Source organism: Eretmochelys imbricata, chromosome 9 (genome assembly GCF_965152235.1).
Source record: "Eretmochelys imbricata isolate rEreImb1 chromosome 9, rEreImb1.hap1, whole genome shotgun sequence".
In the NCBI taxonomy this organism is placed as follows: domain Eukaryota; kingdom Metazoa; phylum Chordata; order Testudines; family Cheloniidae; genus Eretmochelys; species Eretmochelys imbricata.
The window spans coordinates 79904390-79922991 of record NC_135580.1 but is presented as its reverse complement, the minus strand read 5'-3'; the positions used below and the strand labels follow the sequence as shown (position 1 = coordinate 79922991).

Below are 18602 nucleotides of genomic sequence, written 5' to 3'. Positions count from 1 at the left end.
CACTGCCTGCAAAACCCTCACTCTCCCTTAGACTTGAAAGCCCAAGCTGCAACATCTACTCAGCTCTTTTTAATGCACTAGCACAAGTCTGTAGACCTGGGCTGAGACACTCACTCCCAGAGGCAGTGTAGAAATGTCCCGTGTGTACTCAAGCAGCTAGGCCACTGCTTTGGCTTCACTGATATTAGTATTCCAGCTGTCTAGACCAAAGCCAGCTCTGGTATATAGACACATGCTGTAGTCGCCTTTCTGATTACAGTGTAGATGTACCCTATATGTTTGAGTGAAATTTCTAAACTTGCCACTGAAGCCACATGGACATTTGAAGTCTATATTCAGGTTTTCCATTCAGAAATCTTTCTCTCAGAAGTAAGGATTTGGTTTCAAATTCACAATGCATTTAGCAGGCAATCAAAAAACAATGACCTAATGGGAAACTGTTTATCAGTATCACAGACACTTCCATATGCTTGCGATATGTTTTAGTGATGAAAGGGAGTACTTTTTCACACAATGCATTATTAGACAGTGGAACTAATTGCCACAAGATAATATTGAGGTCAAGAATTTAGCAAGATTCAAAGAGGGGCTAGACATTTATATGAATAACAAGAATGTCCAGAGTTGTTATAGTTGATGCTAATAAAAGAGTACTGCAAGGGAGATAAAATGTCATGTTTCAGGGTTTAAGATAATCTTTCATAGATTAGGATAAAACCTTCTTCAGGGGCAGATTTTTCCACATCTGTTTACTAAGGGGTTTCTTGCATCTTCCTTCAAATTGTCTGATGCCTGACATCTGCCATAAATCTGCTTCTTCGCATGTGCAATCCCACATGGCTGATTTCAAACACCTAGCCTGGTTTGGCTGGGATTGCTAGATTGCAGATTGCTAGATGCTGATGTGAACCATTTGAAACTGGGAAGCATGTGAGAACAGGCTCTCTGGTGAGATTTCCAGTGCCTCCTGCTCCTGAATGAGCTGTCAAGAAAATGAAAAAAGCCTTTCTCTCAGTGATTTGGCACAGCCCAGGCTGGAAACCAGCAGCACTTACATGAGAAAATGGAACAAAAAAGTTAGCCAAACTCCTTCAAATAGCAAAGATTCTAGACAGATCTTATTGTAGTTGACCTGATGTTTCCAACCATACTGTCAATGGTAAAATAATCCAGTCTCATTGTCACCTGCATCTTATGGCATTTTTGTTTTTATGCTCCCTCTGTTATTTCTATACAGATTCCATTGTTCTTAGAAATATGCTCTGCCCTGCATTGCCTGGGTGGCCTGCAGGGTGTTTTGAGCTGCTGCTTTGATACCGAGAAGGTGATACAAAAAGAGAGAGAACTTAGAATCATAGAATCTCAGGGTTGGAAGGGACCTCAGGAGGTCATCTAGTTCAACCCCCTGCTCAAAGCAGGACCAAGCCCCAATTTTTGCCCCAAATCCCTAAATGGCCCCCTTGAGGATTGAACTCACAACCCTGGGTTTAGCAGGCCAATGCTCAAACAAACTGAGCTATTCCTCCAGAGGCAAAAATACTGCACTGGGTTGTAGCATGAATTGTGTATGTAGGGTAATGACAGCACAACATGCTTCACCAGAATGACTCTCATGCTCATGACTTCTTTAGACTCTGAAGCAAGTTAAACCCCACTATAATAATAGGGCTCCATCCAGCTTGCTCAATGCACGTTGCCTCACAATATACTCCCAGAGCACTAGGGAAGTGGTATCATCCCTATTGTACAGAAGGGGAACCTGAAGCACGCAGAGGGGTTTTTTGTTTGTTTTTTCTTTTTAAAGCCACATTTTTCTGGCTTGGGCCAGGGTTTTCAGCAGTGACTAATCCATTTTGGGTTTCTGAGTACCCAGCTAGAGACCAGCTAAAGGGCCCTCATTTTCAGAGCATGGGTGCTCAGCACTCTCTGAAAATCAGCTCAGGCACCCAAAACCACTAATCCTTTGCTTGGACCCAAGAGTTAGGCACCTAAAGAGAAGCAGACTGATTTTCAGAGCTGCTGGGGCTCCTGGTGATGTCCCAAGAATGAGGCAAAGGTAGTTAGTGTTGTCTTACTAAGTGTCTACTGGGCCTAATGCCTAATGTGGTCACCTTCAGTCCAGATGGGATTATACCCCTGTCATTCACAGTTTGCTTGGTTTTGAAAAGTTCCATCCTGGATAGTCCCCAGAAGCAAGCAAGTAAAAGGGAATGGCTGCGACTGAGCTAATAATCCAAAAGTGAGCTGCTCTGAGGAACCGCTCGGAGCAGAGCAGGAACGACCTGATAGCTGAAAGCAGTTAAGCTGTGTTCTAGCAGCAGTCCTGGGACTGTGCAGAATGGGGGCCTTCTGAGAAGCAAGAGACTGGCCCCTCCCTCTGCACTTGGTTCTTCCCGTATTTGCCTGAGGAAACCACACCTTTGGCTTGTGTCACCACTATTAAGGAGCTGGGGAGTGATAGCAGCAACAGCAGAGGCTGTTGGGGTCCAGTTCCTTATTCCCCAACATGCATTAACCAGAGACATGTTCAAGTATTTGCATGTTATGGGCCTATGTTCTTTTGCTTCAGTGGATTATTTTGGTTGTTGGCACAAATGTACTACTAATAAAGGTTTAATAATAACAAAAGTCTTTCCTTCCCTCACAAAACATCCCTCAGAAAAATGAATCTGTGTCTTCCATATCGCTACTGTTAACGTAGGTTCTTCAGCAACCCAAACCATCCCGAAAATTCAGGCAGCATAACACATCGCACATATACACCCCTCACCTCAGCCAAGTAGATAGAATTGATTTGCAGGGGTCTCTGAAAGTGAGTTTGTACATCAATGCTATTGTATGGTGTGCTACAGTAAATGCAGTAGGGTGAGTTAAGGAGGGAATTTCTGCTCGTCGGTTGAATTTTCTTGCTTTTATCATGCATTTTATGTCAGACCCTTAGTGTAATGGGAATAAGAAAATTATCATTCTAGAACCCTGGTGACTAACATTCTAGAATTCTGACCTTTTCAGTATTCCATATTTTTAATCCATGTTCCTACCAATCACATCCAGGTGCACAGCATTAATATTTTTAATAATGATACTTAGCACAACAGAAAGATACATAGATTTAGATTAATTAGAACACCAGGACTTCAACTATTCAAGTGTAAGGAGTTTAAGGTAGAATAGATAATCTGATCATGTGGAATCTGTTTCTGAACTAAGATGGGTCCAAACCAAATTATTTATCTGCACCTCCAAACTCTGAGTTTTGGCTAGAGTGAGAATCTGGATTCTCAGCCTTGGTTTTGTGTTTTGCTTTGCCACACCAAGCCCTTACTGATGGAGTTTAGTAAAACCAGAGCAAAATTACCCCCTTGATCACAGACCTTTAGTCAGGGTCATTAAACATAAAGCTTGACTTGCCAGAACAACATTGCTAAAAACAGCTCCATGCGGTTACTTGAAGAGAGAGACTTAGGCTGACGGCTACAGTCCGAGGAGTCATTCTTGTAGGTTTCAACTGGACACAAGGCAGCACTCTCTGTACAGCAGCATCACCAGCTCTTTCAACAAAGATAATAAAACAAGGCAGGGAATGTAACCTCAGTTCCTTTTAGGACACCCTCCCCACTCTGCACCCTTGATCTTCTTCTGCTTCTTATAATCTCCTCTCCAGTTTGGGCACTGAATTCGCATCCCATGACTCAAAACACCTACCCATGTCAGAAGGCTTTCACAGAGCAGCAACGCCTGTGGCTGCACTTGGAGGAGTGCTGAAGTGAGTCCCATCCAGCCCTTTTTGGCTGCTGGAAGATCACCCCAGGTCCTTTAGGTAATGTGGAACAGAGGATAAAAGATTGACACCCTCCAAAAATCCACAATAGGCTTTTGATTTCTGCTGCTTTTCCCTTAGGACAGCATCACTGAAAAAGTACAGCTAGCAGAGACTAGGGGTAGGGTAGGGTTGGGTTTATGGAAACATTGCCCTGCACAGGTCTTTCCTACCCATTCAGCCCAACACCAGTAGGTCAGATTCAATTTCCCAGCAGGACGATTGGAAGTTCCCAAGTTTATTTCAGCATTACAAGAGCGTGATGCAGCATCAGGGCTTCAGAGTCACTTTGATGAGTGTCTAGTTTGCCACTGCAGATTTAGCACCCTATGCGATACAGCCCCTCACACAGTGTCCTACATGACAACCTTTTCCCAGTCGTGTTTCTTTGTCTCATTGCTGCACTGAGGCAGGCAGAAATGGGCAAAGGACAAAGCAGTGGGAGGCATTTTGTGAAGAAATACAGTTCTTGACAGGGCCCTCCTGGAAATGAAAGAGAGACAACACCTTGCCCTCATCATCTTCTGTCCTTTGTCCCAACTCCTGCTCCTTTCCCCTAGCAGTGAGTAGTGGTGTATGTATAGCACAACTCACTGGTAGAGGGCCGGGTCACTACAGAGCAAGGATGTTGCTGTGTTGTGTGGTGAAGTACTTCAGCATTAGAGAAGGGCCTGGATGCAAGCAACTTGAACAGTGGCTGGTGACTATGAAATCTAGCTCTAAATTGAGTAGCCGAGTATCTCCACCTCATACTTGTGGTAGTGGGTCCTGACACTAGAACAAGGCTTCAGTTCCACATGGCAAATACAATCCAGCGTTAGCCTCTATTCTGTGTTGTCACTTGGAAGTGATTCACATTTGATTCCTTGCCTTGGCTTCCTGCTCTTGGAGCTGCAAGTGCTGTGGTGGCTGCAAACACATGAGAAGGAGTCTCGGGCATTACTCTGAAATTGCCCTCCTGCCCCGTGAGTCCTCTGAGTGCATTAGGGAAGTTGGAATATGCTTTTTGCCATAGTGCCACACCTCGGAAGGGGTAAATAAAATAACCAACATCACCTTAGTCACTGGCGATGCACGAATGCTCTGGTTATTTCCACCATAAACGCCGCCCCCCCCCCCCAAAAAAAAAAAAAAAATTTCCCTCCATGCTGTGACTTTCCCATGTGAGAGCCAACAGGTCTGGCTCATTGCAGCTTCACCCTCCGTGCTCTCCTACTTATACTTCAAAGCTGGGCCACAAGCTGCTGCTGAAAGCTGTCAGCACCCCTTCCCTGAGTCCATGCTCGAGGCCACATACCCAGCAGGTGACAATTGAGTGATTAGCTGCTGGCTGACAGGATCGAGGACTGTCACATTCCCATTCAGAATATGGCTGCCTTTCCAGGAAAAGGGTCTTAGGGTGAGAAGACTGTTTCCTTTGATGTGTACGTAGTAAAAATAACCCACGGTCCCCATTAGCACATGTACTCCCTGGCTGGTGGCACAGAGATGGGCCCACCACCCAAAAGGCTGCCTGGGAGACAAGGGCTGCTGGGAGAAAATCCACTATAGAGACATCCTGGGAGAGCTGTTCTCCTGGGTTTGTTGATAGGTCAGAGGTGGCAGCAGGGATTCTGGGAGGAACAGCTATAGCTGAACCTTGCACTAGAAAGGTTCCAGTAAGTCTGGAGGATGAGGGAGCAAAATGTGCACTCGAAATCTGAACAAAATGGGCCTGAGGTACATGAGTCACTGCCTCTCTGAGGCAATTGAAATGGTCTGCTCTGTCCCTGCTCTATAGTTCTGGTCAGGCGCAGAGCATTGTTGGTTCATGGCTGACAGCTACACAACTCCCCTTCCTGAGTGACTGTCACTGGTGTCTTTCTGGTGTCCCTTCATGGCTTAGCATACAGCCTTTCAATATGGGTCAGTCCCGCTTTGACCATCCCCTGTTCTGATTTCAGAAGGTAGCCCCAGGGGAAATGTCTACACAGGAGCCAGCAAATGTAATTTCCAGCTGGAGTAGCCATACCCACACCTGCATTAATCAAGCCAGCATGCTAAAAATCGAAGCGCAGCCATGGTGGCATGAGCAGTGGGAGGAGCTAACCACCCAAGCTTATATCTGGAGGTCTCTGATGGGATAATACTTGGGGCAGCTAGCCCGTCCTGCTGCTCATGTTAGTGTGGTTACACTGCTCACTAGCTCCATCAGTGGGTATGTCTACATCTTCCAGCTCCAGTGTAGACATACCCAGAGGAGAAATCCATCTATATACAAATACCAGGGCTACATGTTGAAGGAAGTTATGGCCTTTTCTCATGGGAGAAGTCAGGCCTCTATGTATTTGCATCCTCTCTCACTGAGCGGTCCATAAGCTGAGGAGTGCTGCAGAGGTTGACTGAGTTACCCCTGTAAGTAGTTCCCTGGCACACCAGGTCATGGCATCTCTGAGCACTATCAATGTTTTCAGCATTTTCTGGTTCTTTTGCACCCAAGCAGTACAATTCTTATTAAAAAAAAACAAAAAAAAAAAAAAAAAAAAAAAACAACCTCCTAAAATGTCATGGGCCAGAGCCTCAGCAAGTGTAAATCAGCATTGCTCCACTGACTTCACCAGAGTGATGATGATTTACACCAGTTGGGAATATGGCCCCATATTTGAGGGGGTTTTGTTTATTTCTGGGCGGTCTATAGAAAACAGGGGCTATAACTACCACTATGTGATAGATGGAACACGAATTAAATAGTTCTGACACACCCAGAAAGATGTGATAGCAGAGAAAAACAGCCCATCCTAGCATCCCTAGAGCTAGAGCGAGCCAGACAATGACAGTAAGGGCTGTGGGTAGTGTTCTATCTGCCACTGGGCTGTCCAGCAGTGTCAATTTAAAATCATGGGGCCACAGCTGCCTAGACTGAACACCAGAGAACATATTGCTCCACTCCAATGAGAGAGTAAAAGAGGGACCACTCTCTTTCTGAGCCTACAAGAACTATTCTACATGGTTTGCGCTAATGAGTTGGGCAGGCCTGGTTGCTTGGCGCTCCTGAGTTCTAATCTCAACTCTGACAATCACTTCTTCTGTGGCCTTGAGCAACTCATTTCACCTCTCTGCCTTGGTTTCCCCAGCTGTAAATATGGAGATACTAGTAACAGTGATACTTTCCCCAAGGATTAATTAGTTAATGCCTGTAAAGGACTCGGAAGATGAAAAGCCCTCTATAAGTGCTGTGTTATTAAATTTATCTCTGCTGGAAGATATCAAAGCTGGGTCAACTACTGCAGACAACAAACTTACTAAATCTTCAGTGAGGAAGTCATTCTCCCAGACAAAAATGAAGGTTATAATAATATTTTGGCTTCAGCAAGCCTTTCCTTTATCCTAATCTCGACTTGTCAGCTGCCATGCAATTCCATCCCCCTCCAGCCACTATTTTTGCACCGGTAGGAGCTAATACTATCTCTACTGAATTGTGTGGCATGCTGGCTGAATCAAGGCATTGGATGGCATGGTAGCCTACTGCCTAAAGCAGCCTTATATGGGACTGACAGATGAGAATTGGTCTCACAATAATTAAGTTAGAAATAACATTTTGGGCCCTTCAACTGTCAATTCCTATTGGCTGTCTCAAAATGCCCAAGGTTAGACGTGGCCGTTTTGGAGTATCAGCCAAGTGGTAGCAGGGAAGCCAGTTAATATTGGTGTCTTGACCATGTGGTGACTTACAAAAATTACAAATTTGCTACCTGTGTTTGGCATGGGCTTGCTCCAACTCCCATTGAAGCCAATGGAAAGACTGCCACGAACTTCAATGGGCATTGGATTTGGCCCCATGTGAGCATTTGCAGCTAAATAGCTGTGAAGAAACTCCCTGCTACTGTTCCTCACACATTCTTGTCAACTGCTGGAAATGGCCCACCTTAATTATCACTACAAAAGGTTTTTCCCCCATCGCTCTCCTGCTGGTAATAGCTCACCTTACCTGATCACTCTCCTTACAGTGTGTATGGTAACACCCATTGTTTCATGTTCTCTATGTATATAAATCTCCCCACTGTATTCTCTACTGCATGCATCTGATGAAGTGAGCTGTAGCTCACGAAAGCTTATGCGCAAATAAATTTGTTAGTCTCTAAGGTGCCACAGGTCCTCCTTTTCTTTCTCCTCAGGCAGTGACATTGCCGGTTACCCCCATCCCCCAACACATGTGATTTGCTGGATTCACAAAAAGCAAAATCTTGTGGTATGTTTTCCACTTCCCATCAGACCAGAAAGCAGTTTCACACTGCATTTGGTTCCCGCTGGTGATGAAAACTGTTTTGGCTGAGGGAAGGGTTGGAATATCACAAAATCATACTTAGTCCTGCCATGAGTGGAGGGGACTGGACAAGATGACCGCTCAATGTCCCTTCTAGTCCTATGATTCTATAAAAGCCAAGGGCTCAGTTTAAATAAATAAATTAATAAATGGTGGGATTGCGTACAACGCTCCCATGACATCAATGTGAATTTGGGGGTAAATAACCAGCATTTGCGATTCATGGAAATCTGCATCTAATTCACTGAAGATCTTAATAACTACAAACAAAACTAACCCCCGAAAGGGCAGAAAAAATAAAACGGAGGAGGAAAGCAGGGAGCATGCTGCATGCAATCAGAGCTCGCTGCACCTGTGGTGGTTAGAATGATGATGTGGAGGCCACTTCCCTTTTCATACCCTCAGAACCCTCGCAGGGAGGGCGAGGCCAGTGGACATTGCTCAACAGACACTTCCGGTGCAGGTGCCTTTAGCCCACAAGTGGAGCTCTGCAAAGGGCAGCTGAAGACAAACTCGTGGTTTTTGCATATGGTCTTGCACAGCTGGATTATTTAGTATTTTACTCAGCGAGGCTCCTGACTCACCTAGGACAGGGGTGGGAAAACTACGGCTCACGGGCTGGATCCGGCCCATCAGGGCTTTGGATCTAGCCCACGGGATTGCCACCCCTGTGGCACTGCGGGCCCCGCACTGCTCCTGGAAGCGGCCGGCACCACGTCCCTGCAGCTCCGGGGGTTGGTAGGGAGGGCAGAGGCCTCTGCGCAGTGCCCTCGCCTGCATGAACCCCCCCTCCCCCCGCAGCGCCAATTGGCTGGGAATGGGGACCCATGGCCAATGGGAGCTTTGGGGGAGGTACCCGCAGGTGAGGGCAGCAAGCGGAACCCTCTGCTTCCCCCTCCCACCCAAGGGGCTGCAAGGATGTGGTGCTGGCTGCGTCTGGGAGTGACACAGGGCCAGGGCAGGCAGACAGGGAGCCTGCCTTAGCCCCGCTGCCATCCCGGAGCCGCTCCAGGTAAGCGGCGCCGGTCCAGCGCCCGCACCCTGCACCCCTCCTGTACCCTGCACCCCAACCCCCTTCCCTGAGCCCCCTTGTACATGCTGCACCCCTCCTCTGCCCTAACCCCTTGCCCTGAGCCCCTTCCTGCACACCGCACCCCATCCCACACCCCACACCCCCTGCCTGAGCCCTACATTCATGACCCTGCATGCAATTTCCCCACCCAGCTGTAGCCCGCAGGCCAAAAAGTTTGCTCACCCCGATGTAGGATGAAGAGATGGAGGCTATTGCCAAAGAGGACAAATGAAGAGGGGACACCAGTCTCCATTTGCTGGCTTGTGGTCCCAGGGAACCCTGAATCAGCTCATGAATGAATTTGCTTCAGTTTAATCAGAAGCCTTTGGTGCCCATGCTCCCTGAACAGATTTGGTGGTGAGGGCTCTTTGCTCCTGGAAAGGCCCAAGTACAAAGGACTTTTGCCTACGGTGCTGGTGGTACTCATGGCTGTATGTTTACACTGCAAAATAAAAGAAAGACTCGATGGCAGCGAGTCTCAGAGCCTGGCTCTCCTGGGCAGTGCTGGGATTACAATGGCTTCAGTGGCTCCCTGGCCCGCTCTGCTTGCACTGATCCCAAGACCCCGCTGGCTCCCTCTGCCCACCACTTGCTCCTCTCAGCCTGCCCACCGGCTGGCCGCAGGCTCCTTGCCACCCCCTGGCCCCAGCCCGTGCTCCTCTCAGTCTCCTGGCTGGACCCCAGTGCTGGGTAAGTGCAGAAGCTGGGTGAGAGGGTTGGGGAGGGGAGTAAGGGCTTCGGGCTGCAGGGGTTGGAGGTGAGGGGTTTGGGGTTCAGGAGGGGGCTCTGGTCTGGGGCCAAGGGGTTTGGAGTGTGTGGGGGGGTGCAGGGCTGGGGCAGGGGGTTGGGAGTGCGAGCAGGGCTCAGGGCTGGGCCAGCGGGTTGGGGTGTGGGCTCTGGGTGGCTCTGGCTGGTGCAGTTCACGGGAGCTCCAGGAGGCGCTGACCTCAGGAGGCCCCTTAAATAGCAGCTGTACCAGCGCTGCCCAGCATTTCCTGGGGACAGAGAAAGCAGCAGCCTGTCTGGCTCCTAGGCAGAGGGGTGCCAGCTCCGCAGCTCCCATTGGCCGTGGTGCCCCAGATTTGCACCCACCATGGTTTCCAGGCCAATGGGTGCTGCAGAGCCTGCTTAGGGTGGTGCCGGCGGGTGGGGGCAGGGCACAGACACTCCCTCCCCCGGCTGCCCTTCTGCCTAGGAGCCGGCCATGCCGCCACTTCTCAGGAGCCGCATGGAGCCTGCCTTAGCGCTGCTGCAGCCAATTGGACTTTCAGTGGCCCAGTCAGCTGTGCTGACCAGAGCTGCCAGGGTCCCTTTTTGCCTGGAAGGTCCAGTTGAAAACTGGACACCTGGCAAGCCTAAAAGAAATGCAAATGTTGCAAGCATGGCCATAATATCTCTTGGTCTGCTGTGGCCTGTCAAAGTAGGAGCTTTACAAAGTGACCACAAATGCGCGCTGCTGACTAGTGGCGGAAGGGTGGATGTGGAGGGGGCTGATGGTATCACCCTGTTTATGTTAGCCGAGGACAGAGTTAGTGCAAATATGAGTCATCTCTGTGGGTCAGCATGTTCCCGCCTTTCAAGCATGCCTCTCAGAAGCTTTGTGGTGACCACAAACCGTTTTTCCCTCAGCAAGAGGGAAATCCACTAAAACTCTAACACAGGATAAGATGGGGGCTGTGTGATCCACCCTAAAGGGGAGCTTTCGTGGACGCTTGACCTCCGAGCTGCCTCTGACTTTGTTGAACCTTGTGAAACTGGCAGAGGCTAATGGATGGTGGGGCTGGGGTGGAAGAGAGGGGAGGAGAGAGGGTTGGTTGCCTTAACTCAGCATGGGTAATTTCTGGCTAAGCAGCAAGTACAAAATTGTTTATGTAGGCTGGAAAAGGAAAAGGCTGTAGGCCCTCAGGGGTGTTTACACTAAAAGAGTTTGTTTCCTTGACAGCAGCTCAGTGAGGAGAAATGAGGGACCTCAAAATAGCGAACAGGTCACACGAGTTCAAAAGTCACAGTCATAAAGGGATCAGGATTGGGAGAGAGGAGGCATCACACCCCACTGCAATCCCCACAGCCATGGCTCAGGAGAATAAAGGCCACTTGGCCCACGCCACACACTCCCACTCCTCCCCCCACAACATGTCCTGGCCATGGTTCAGGGGCCGTTGGGTCCCCAGACCACAAACAGCTGCGCTCTCCACTACTATGAAGGAGAAAATATTAAAAACTTCAGGGTTAAGACACCAGAGATAAGGAGGCAAATCCTTTCCCACCGTCAGTCCCCTCCCATTGTGCTGAATGCCTCTCTTCCTGCAACCAGAGATATCCACTAATGTGAAGAGCATACACACACGATCTTGTTATTGTAGGGTTACTTATGGGCCTGCACATGCATGGTTGTCATTATACAGTTCTTACATGAGCAGGGCAGCATAGAGAGATGTTCACAGCGTAGGGATGCATATGTTGGTCTCTGGTAGGATTACATGTGCACACCGGGTTGGTGCATACTGGGTTGTTATTATAGGGTTGCTTCACAGGACTGAGCTATTGAAAGTTTTTCTCCTATCTCACCCCCCCTTCCCCCCCGCCTGCCCTCCCCCTAAGTCTTTGTTTGGAAAAAATATACAGGGAGAAACACCCAGACCTGACATTCCTAGGTCAGGAGAGCAAAGGGCCTATTTTGCGCCTCCTGAGCTTGACGCTAGCTCTTTAAACTTGCTGAAGTGTCAGCAAGAATTATTCTTAGTGTCTTTATGTGATTGAAAGCTTTTGCTCTGGATTTGGCCAAGGCCCTGGATTGAGAGATTCTGCCAAAACTCCTTGTTTGGACTGCGAACAGCTCAGCCACTAGACCCATTTACTATTCATTAAACTGTTTGGAGTACAGATTAACTTCTGATCCTCCAAATAAAGATTAACTTTGCTCTCAATTTTTATAAGTTTTTCACCTGCTGTGAAAGGGGAACTTAGGACACTTCAACAAGGGCTGACTCATTTCACTGTAGCTTCTGCAAGTTTCTCTATAGCCACTGCAGAAATGCAGTTCATCTTATAGCAATACTTTTATTGCATTGCAATAATACACTTGTTCTGCTAAACTTTTTTCAGCAAGCTAGCTATTCCCAATTCCTTCCAGGGTAAGTGCCAAGAGGAACTGTTTTCCTCAATCATCAGCAGTGGAAATGAACAACTGCTGCCAAAATTGTGCCATTCTACACAAATATCAATAGCTCTTGGGCTTAAAGTGCAGCCTTCACAAAGAATAACAAACAGAGTGTCTATGATGATTAAAGTCAAGTGCTAAAGTCAGACTAGCTGAATAGTTCTGATTGCTTTCACAAGTCAGTGAAAAGTAATTTTGTGAGAGGGGTCATGACAGCTTCACAGCAATCAAAATGGCCAAATTCTTCCCTGGTGTAACGGCCTCGTTATCAGGGCTGAATCTGGCCCAATTGTGACAGTTACAAAATAAAACTGAAGCATACTGGATGGCTCAGACAACTGGGCTTCAGAGCTTTAGCGGCCTGACTGAAATCTACGCTAGAGCCGAAGTGACCTAAAGCTGCAGTCATCTCATAGTGATTCAGTGAGCGCTTTGAAATGAAATGATAGGTCTTAGTCCAGATACTAGTGACCAAATATCCACAGCACAAACACACAACTGATACCTTTCTCAACGGAGAGGCCAAGGGCTGGAAGGAAGGAAGGAGAGTCAGTGACCTTGGGCAAGTCACTGACTCTCTATTTCCCATCTGTAAAACGAGCCTCCCTATGTCCCAGGTATAGTGTGAGGATAAATGCATTAATGTTGGGAAGGAGCTCAGATTGTATGGCTGCCCATCATATCCAACAATGACATCGCAACATTTTGTCTCTTCTCTTGTGGCGAGATAGTCAGAGCTGCGAGGAGCAAGGCCACAAACAGATGTCACATAGCCAAGTGTAGGCTCCAACTGAAAAGTTGGCATGATGCTTGGCCCTTTTTCCAGTCTGTCCATTCCTCGGATTGGAATTAAGGTAGTAAGAGTGCTAAACGCTATAGAAGTAACTAGATAGCTAGAATGGGCATACAACGGATGCAACATAACTCCTGGAGGAGGAGCCTTCCAGCTTGCTGGGCTGGGCTCGGTGTTTGTGTGTCTGTGAAGTTTTTATTGCTGCTGCGGAGACCATATATGGACTCTGGAGCAAGAGAAGACATCAACCCCAGGGCTGTCGATCCAGCACCGCTACTCAGCACTAACTACTGTAGAACTAGAAACAAGGAAACACGAGGCATGTGCCAGGCATTAAAGGACAAACAAAGCTGTGTTTCTTTTATTGAAATAATTACAACCATAGCGTGGGAAAAGAAGGTGAACAACTCTCCAGTGAGCATGTGTGAGGGAAACGATCGTGGGTGTTTTGTAGTACAATTATATACATCTTTCATCAGGCAAAGGCCATCAAGGTGAACCAGGAATAAAAGGAGCCACAGATTCTGTCAAAAGCTGCACGTACCCAACTGAGCTCAGTACACCCTGAAAATGGGCTATTGTGCTCTCTTCTCCTCTGATGACATGTAATTTACCAGGAAAAGCCAAAGAGCACGGGACAAGCTTCCTCCCTGGTGATTTCCAGGGGCATTGATGGGAGCAGTGATGGTGATTTGTACTGGTTAGACATTACCTCCCTCTGCATTAGGGTCCAGTCCTGGGAGGTGCTGAGCAGCTCCAGCAGTGGAAAAGGAAAGTGCTCAGCAGCTTGTAGGAACCACTTAGCACTGTGAAGGATCAGGCCCTAAAGCAGTGAATAGAAATGCACAAATTCCTTGGGCTCTGCTATTCTCTTCTCTGTCCTCTCTACTTTCACTTTAACAAGATGGGTGTGGCAGTGTGGGGACCAGCTTTGGAAACTCCTGCAAAACATTCAAACCAAACATCCAAAGACCTTTAACCTTTGTGACTTTTCCCATCTATAGAAACCTGCAATTCCTACCCTCTATCAAACTAAGGCATCAGCATCATTAACTTCTAAACAAGTTTGAATGGGTCTGACCTAGCTGAGGATTTCAGGACAGGCTCATTGAATGCCGTGGTTCAGATGCTCTGAGGCTATGTTTTCAAGTTTCCTGTCCTGGTGAATCACTGGCAGCTTCATTATTAAATCCTCTCTAAAACTCACATCATTTGTACTTCTCCCCAGATCCAGACATGCTGCAGTCAGTCGACACATTGGTGGATGCACTTCACTGAGTGGGACTTAATCACTACTCGGGGGAAGATGTATCTGTGTAACAGCTGCTGTTCTCTCAGCCATATGTAGTGCAGTAATCGGACTGCATGACAGCTTTCTGGCCAGAGAGGACCTTACTTCAGTATCCACTCGGCAACACTTCTCAACTACTTCCACAACTCCTTGGACATCATGCCAAAACCAAACCATACTCAATTCCTCATAAGAATGGTCAAGGATTTAATGAGGATCCCCACATTCACTGCCTCTATACCTGAGAAGGGAGTTCTCGAAATGTCACCATCAGTTAAAGTCCCCAGGAAATAATTATTTCCTCCAAGAGACTTATATAGGCCCAGCCACTCACTGAGACGAACCAAGGATAAGACCCCCCCAAAATGTAAATTGTCATACAGTAGAACCTCAGAATTACGAACATCAGAGTTACAAACTGACCAGTCAACCACACATCTCATTTGGAACCAAAAGTACGCAATCAAGCAGCAGCAAAGAAAAAAAAAAAAAAGGCAAATACAGTACTGTACTGTATTAAACATAAACTACTAAACAAATAAAGGGAAAGTTTAAAAAGATTTGAGAAAGTACAGAAACTGTTTCTGTGCTTCTTTCATTTAAATTAAGATGGTTAAAAGCAGCATTTTTCTTCTGCGTAGTAAAGTTTCAAAACTGTATTAAGTCAATGTTCAGTTGCAAGTTTTTGAAAGAACAACCACAACATTTTGTTCAGAGTTACAAACATTTCAGAGTTACAAACAACCTCCATTCCCCAGGGGTTCGTAACTCTGAGGTTTTACTGTAGTTCCATTGAAGACAGTGGGGCCACAACCATTTACACAAGCTGAGGATCTGCACTAAATACTTGTTGGGGGAAGCCAGAAGAAGAGAAAGTGGATGCACTACAACAGATCGACATTGCAATTTTCAAAGTACCTAATCCTTTAACTCAATGGGAATTGGGCAACTGACTCCCTTAGGTGTCTTTGAAATCCCAGCCTCAGTCAACAAAGAAAACCCTTCAATTCTAAGCCAAACTATGGGGGGGCAAGGAGGTTAGAGAAAGAAGAACTAGCTGTGCATTTTGAGTTAGGGGTGAAGCAGCATATTTTGGATTTCAATAAAAACCGGTGACAAAAAATTAACAACATTGTGGAGTTTTGTGCAAACTTTAAAAATTTGCAGGGTGACTCAAAGCTTTGCTCCACTGTTAAGGATCCACCATGAGCTTTTATGAAATGTAAGATAGGTTTGCTGTCCAAGCCCCTCACTCACCCACCCACACCTATGACTTGAGGCAAAACAATCAGGAGAACTTGAAATTCAGATGAAAGTCTCTGTACAATTCAGCTAATTTAAAACTCTAGGGGAGGATTCAGCCCACTGGGCACTGGTCAGTTAAGTACCTTTTGTAGAAAAAAGGTAGCAAAGAATTAAAAACCCCCAAACCCAAATATTAATTACACATTAGCATCACATCACACTTATTGACCCACACAGACTGTTAGATTCTTCACACCTCACTCGTATCTTACAGACATTTTCCCAGCACGCTGGATAAAAAACAATCACAGTTCCCTCTCTCTCCTCTCCTAGACAAATGTCTCTTCTGCAAATGCCACTGTTTTGCACTCCTCTGGAGATGCATCTGTGTGTGGTTGGCTTTTGAGCCACTCCACTCTGCCCCGGATGAGTTCGCTCTCCACAGCTTCTGCATCCGCTGCATGGCAGTTCTTAGCCTCGTCGTGCTTGAAATATTCCCTGACGGTGTTGCGGATGGAGGCTGGGAGGATGATACGGATGGTGTGGCTGAAGGCGTTGATGCTCTTCCTGTGGCTTTTGGCAGATGCCACTTGCTGAGCATCGTCCGTCAGCCCCTCTGCAGGGGGAATGCTTTGGGGAGTCTCTTTGCACTCCACCTGCAGCTGCTGGCGCGTTGCTTCGTGATGGTATCTCCTGGAGACAGACTGCAGCACCAAAGGGGTGTTCTGCCCATAGAACACTGTCTGGGGTATATGGACTCTTACTGTTTGTTGGCTCTTGGACGTGTTTTGGTCACTGCTGCTGTTCGATTTGGTGCTATGGACGCTCACTGAGAAACCCTCATCCTCCTGTTCCACTGGAGACCTCTGTGGGCTTCCTTTATTTGGAGCCATGTAAAAGGTTATCTTGGTGCACTTCAGGCTTTCCTGCCTGGGAAGGGAAACCTCTGGGCCTTTTATCTCAATGTGTTTAACTGATTTCTCCCTGGGCCCTTGCTGGCCAATCGCTGACGAGCTCTCATTGGCTGGGATATAAGTGTGGGGGTCTGTTTTACATTCAGACTCCTTGAAATAACATTGGTTTCCAAGAGCTTGTCCAGAGCTCCTGGCACATCTCGCTTGTTTTTCCTCTTCCTCCCAGTCACTCTCATTTAACAGGCTTCCCATGGCTGCCCCATTGATGGGCGTAAAGCCCTTCACTTCCCCAATGCTATGACTGCTCCCCATGTCCCTCTGCTCATACTTGCTCCATGAGTCCAAGTCACCAGGGTTCAAGGGCAAGGGAGATGTCAAGGGCTTTTTCCATTCTTTCAGGGACCTCTTTGCTGTCTTTGGAGACAAGGCATGGAGTCGGGTGGAGGTGCCAAACATGAAAGGCAGGGAGGAGACATCTGTGGGGCTGAAGGCTGAGGACTCAGAGCAGTAGGAGAAAGCGCTGTCTAAGGAGCTTAGTGAGGAGGCTGAAGGGGAAGTGGTGGTCGAGGAAAGACTGGAGAAGCTGGATCTGTTGGACAGGCTGGTTTTCTGAAAGCTGAGCTTCTTCACCCTAGAGCTGGTCTGAGGTGATTGCCAGAAATTCTGCCTGGTCTTATTCAGCCCAGGGCTCAGGCCTTCATCAATCAGCTTCTGGCTCTCCAGCTGCAGCTGCTTGAGCCTCTGGATGTAATCAGTGTGACTATGCATGATGGTGGCATCACAGCTGGACTGGCGGGCCACCGGCTCATGGCACTGGGCAGGGAGCTGAGAGCTGAGGCAGACACTGGGCTCAGAAGAGCACCGATCCCTTGCAGGACTCAGTGAACGTATGGAGTCAATGGAGCAGAAGGAGCCCTCTTCCTCTAGGAGGTCATAACTGTCTGCGCTGGCATTCTTCTTGGTTTTGCTTTGGTAGCAGGCAGTGATCTCACTAAACAGATCCCAGTCTTCCTGCTCCTCTTCAAGTAACAAACCACAGGACGGGTCAAACATGGAGACGGCTTGAGGCACGTGATGATGCTTTGGTCTTTCCTGGTCACAGGCAGCAAACTCCATCTCATCAGAGGAATCGTTGTGCTGAGCCATGCCAATACCTGGGGAAGACATTCAGAGAGAATGCAAATTAACTCTGCAATTCTACAGAAATGCACACAATTATCTGTGTTCCTATCTACCTGCCAAAGTGCCTATCAACTAGGTACCAAAGGGTATGTCTGCACTTTGAGATGGAGGCGATACCAGCTTGAGGAGACAAACCCATGCTAGCTCTGATCAAGCTAGTGCGCTAAAAATAGAGGGTAGCTGTGGTGGTGCAAGTGGAAGGAAAGGCTAGCTGTCCTGACTGCGTGTCCAGCATCTCAGATTCTCACCCCCTCCCAGCTCAAAGTGCAGTCATATTCTATAACTGAAACAACAGAGTACCTTCACTTTGCAGATCTTCAAGTGCTTTATGAATGTTAATTAATTAATTCTCACAAGACTTCTGCGAGGCAGAAGGAGAATTATCCACCGTGTTTTACAGTTGGGGAAACTGAGGCATGGAGTGGGGGAAATGACTTTCTCAAGGCTACACAGCAAGTCTGTGGCAGAAGTGGAAATGGAACCCCAAAGTCCCGGCTCACGAGACTCAGGCTCTCATCATTAGACCACAGTCTGTGTGTATTCAGTAGAGGCACATGGATCCCTTTAAATTCCGACCTACCAAGTCTAATTTTAGAAAATTGGTTTAAACTGTTCCACTTAAAAAAAAAAAAGGCCATTGGGAAATGGTGCTTGCTCCATGAATTCTGAGGCAAACTGTCTCTGTCAAACTTGGAGCAGCTGGAAACGATAGTGGGGTAATGAAGAAGGGGAAAGCCAGCAGTTTCCACGGTATGCATCCGATGAAGTGAGCTGTAGCTCACGAAAGCTCATGCTCAAATAAATTGGTTAGTCTCTAAGGTG

At 47.4% G+C, this 18602-nt stretch overlaps 1 protein-coding gene across 1 annotated transcript in view; it reads right to left on the bottom strand.

The window, feature by feature from the left end:
- Window positions 1-13481: 13481 nt before the first annotated feature.
- The window catches only part of LOC144269949 (uncharacterized), a 34640-nt gene continuing 29519 nt past the window's right edge, over window positions 13482-18602 (bottom strand). The window contains exon 15 of the mRNA XM_077826049.1: window positions 13482-17752. Within this exon, the coding sequence (XP_077682175.1) occupies window positions 16014-17752 (1739 nt within the window). The 3' untranslated portion in view covers window positions 13482-16013. The remainder of the gene's footprint in view (window positions 17753-18602) is intronic.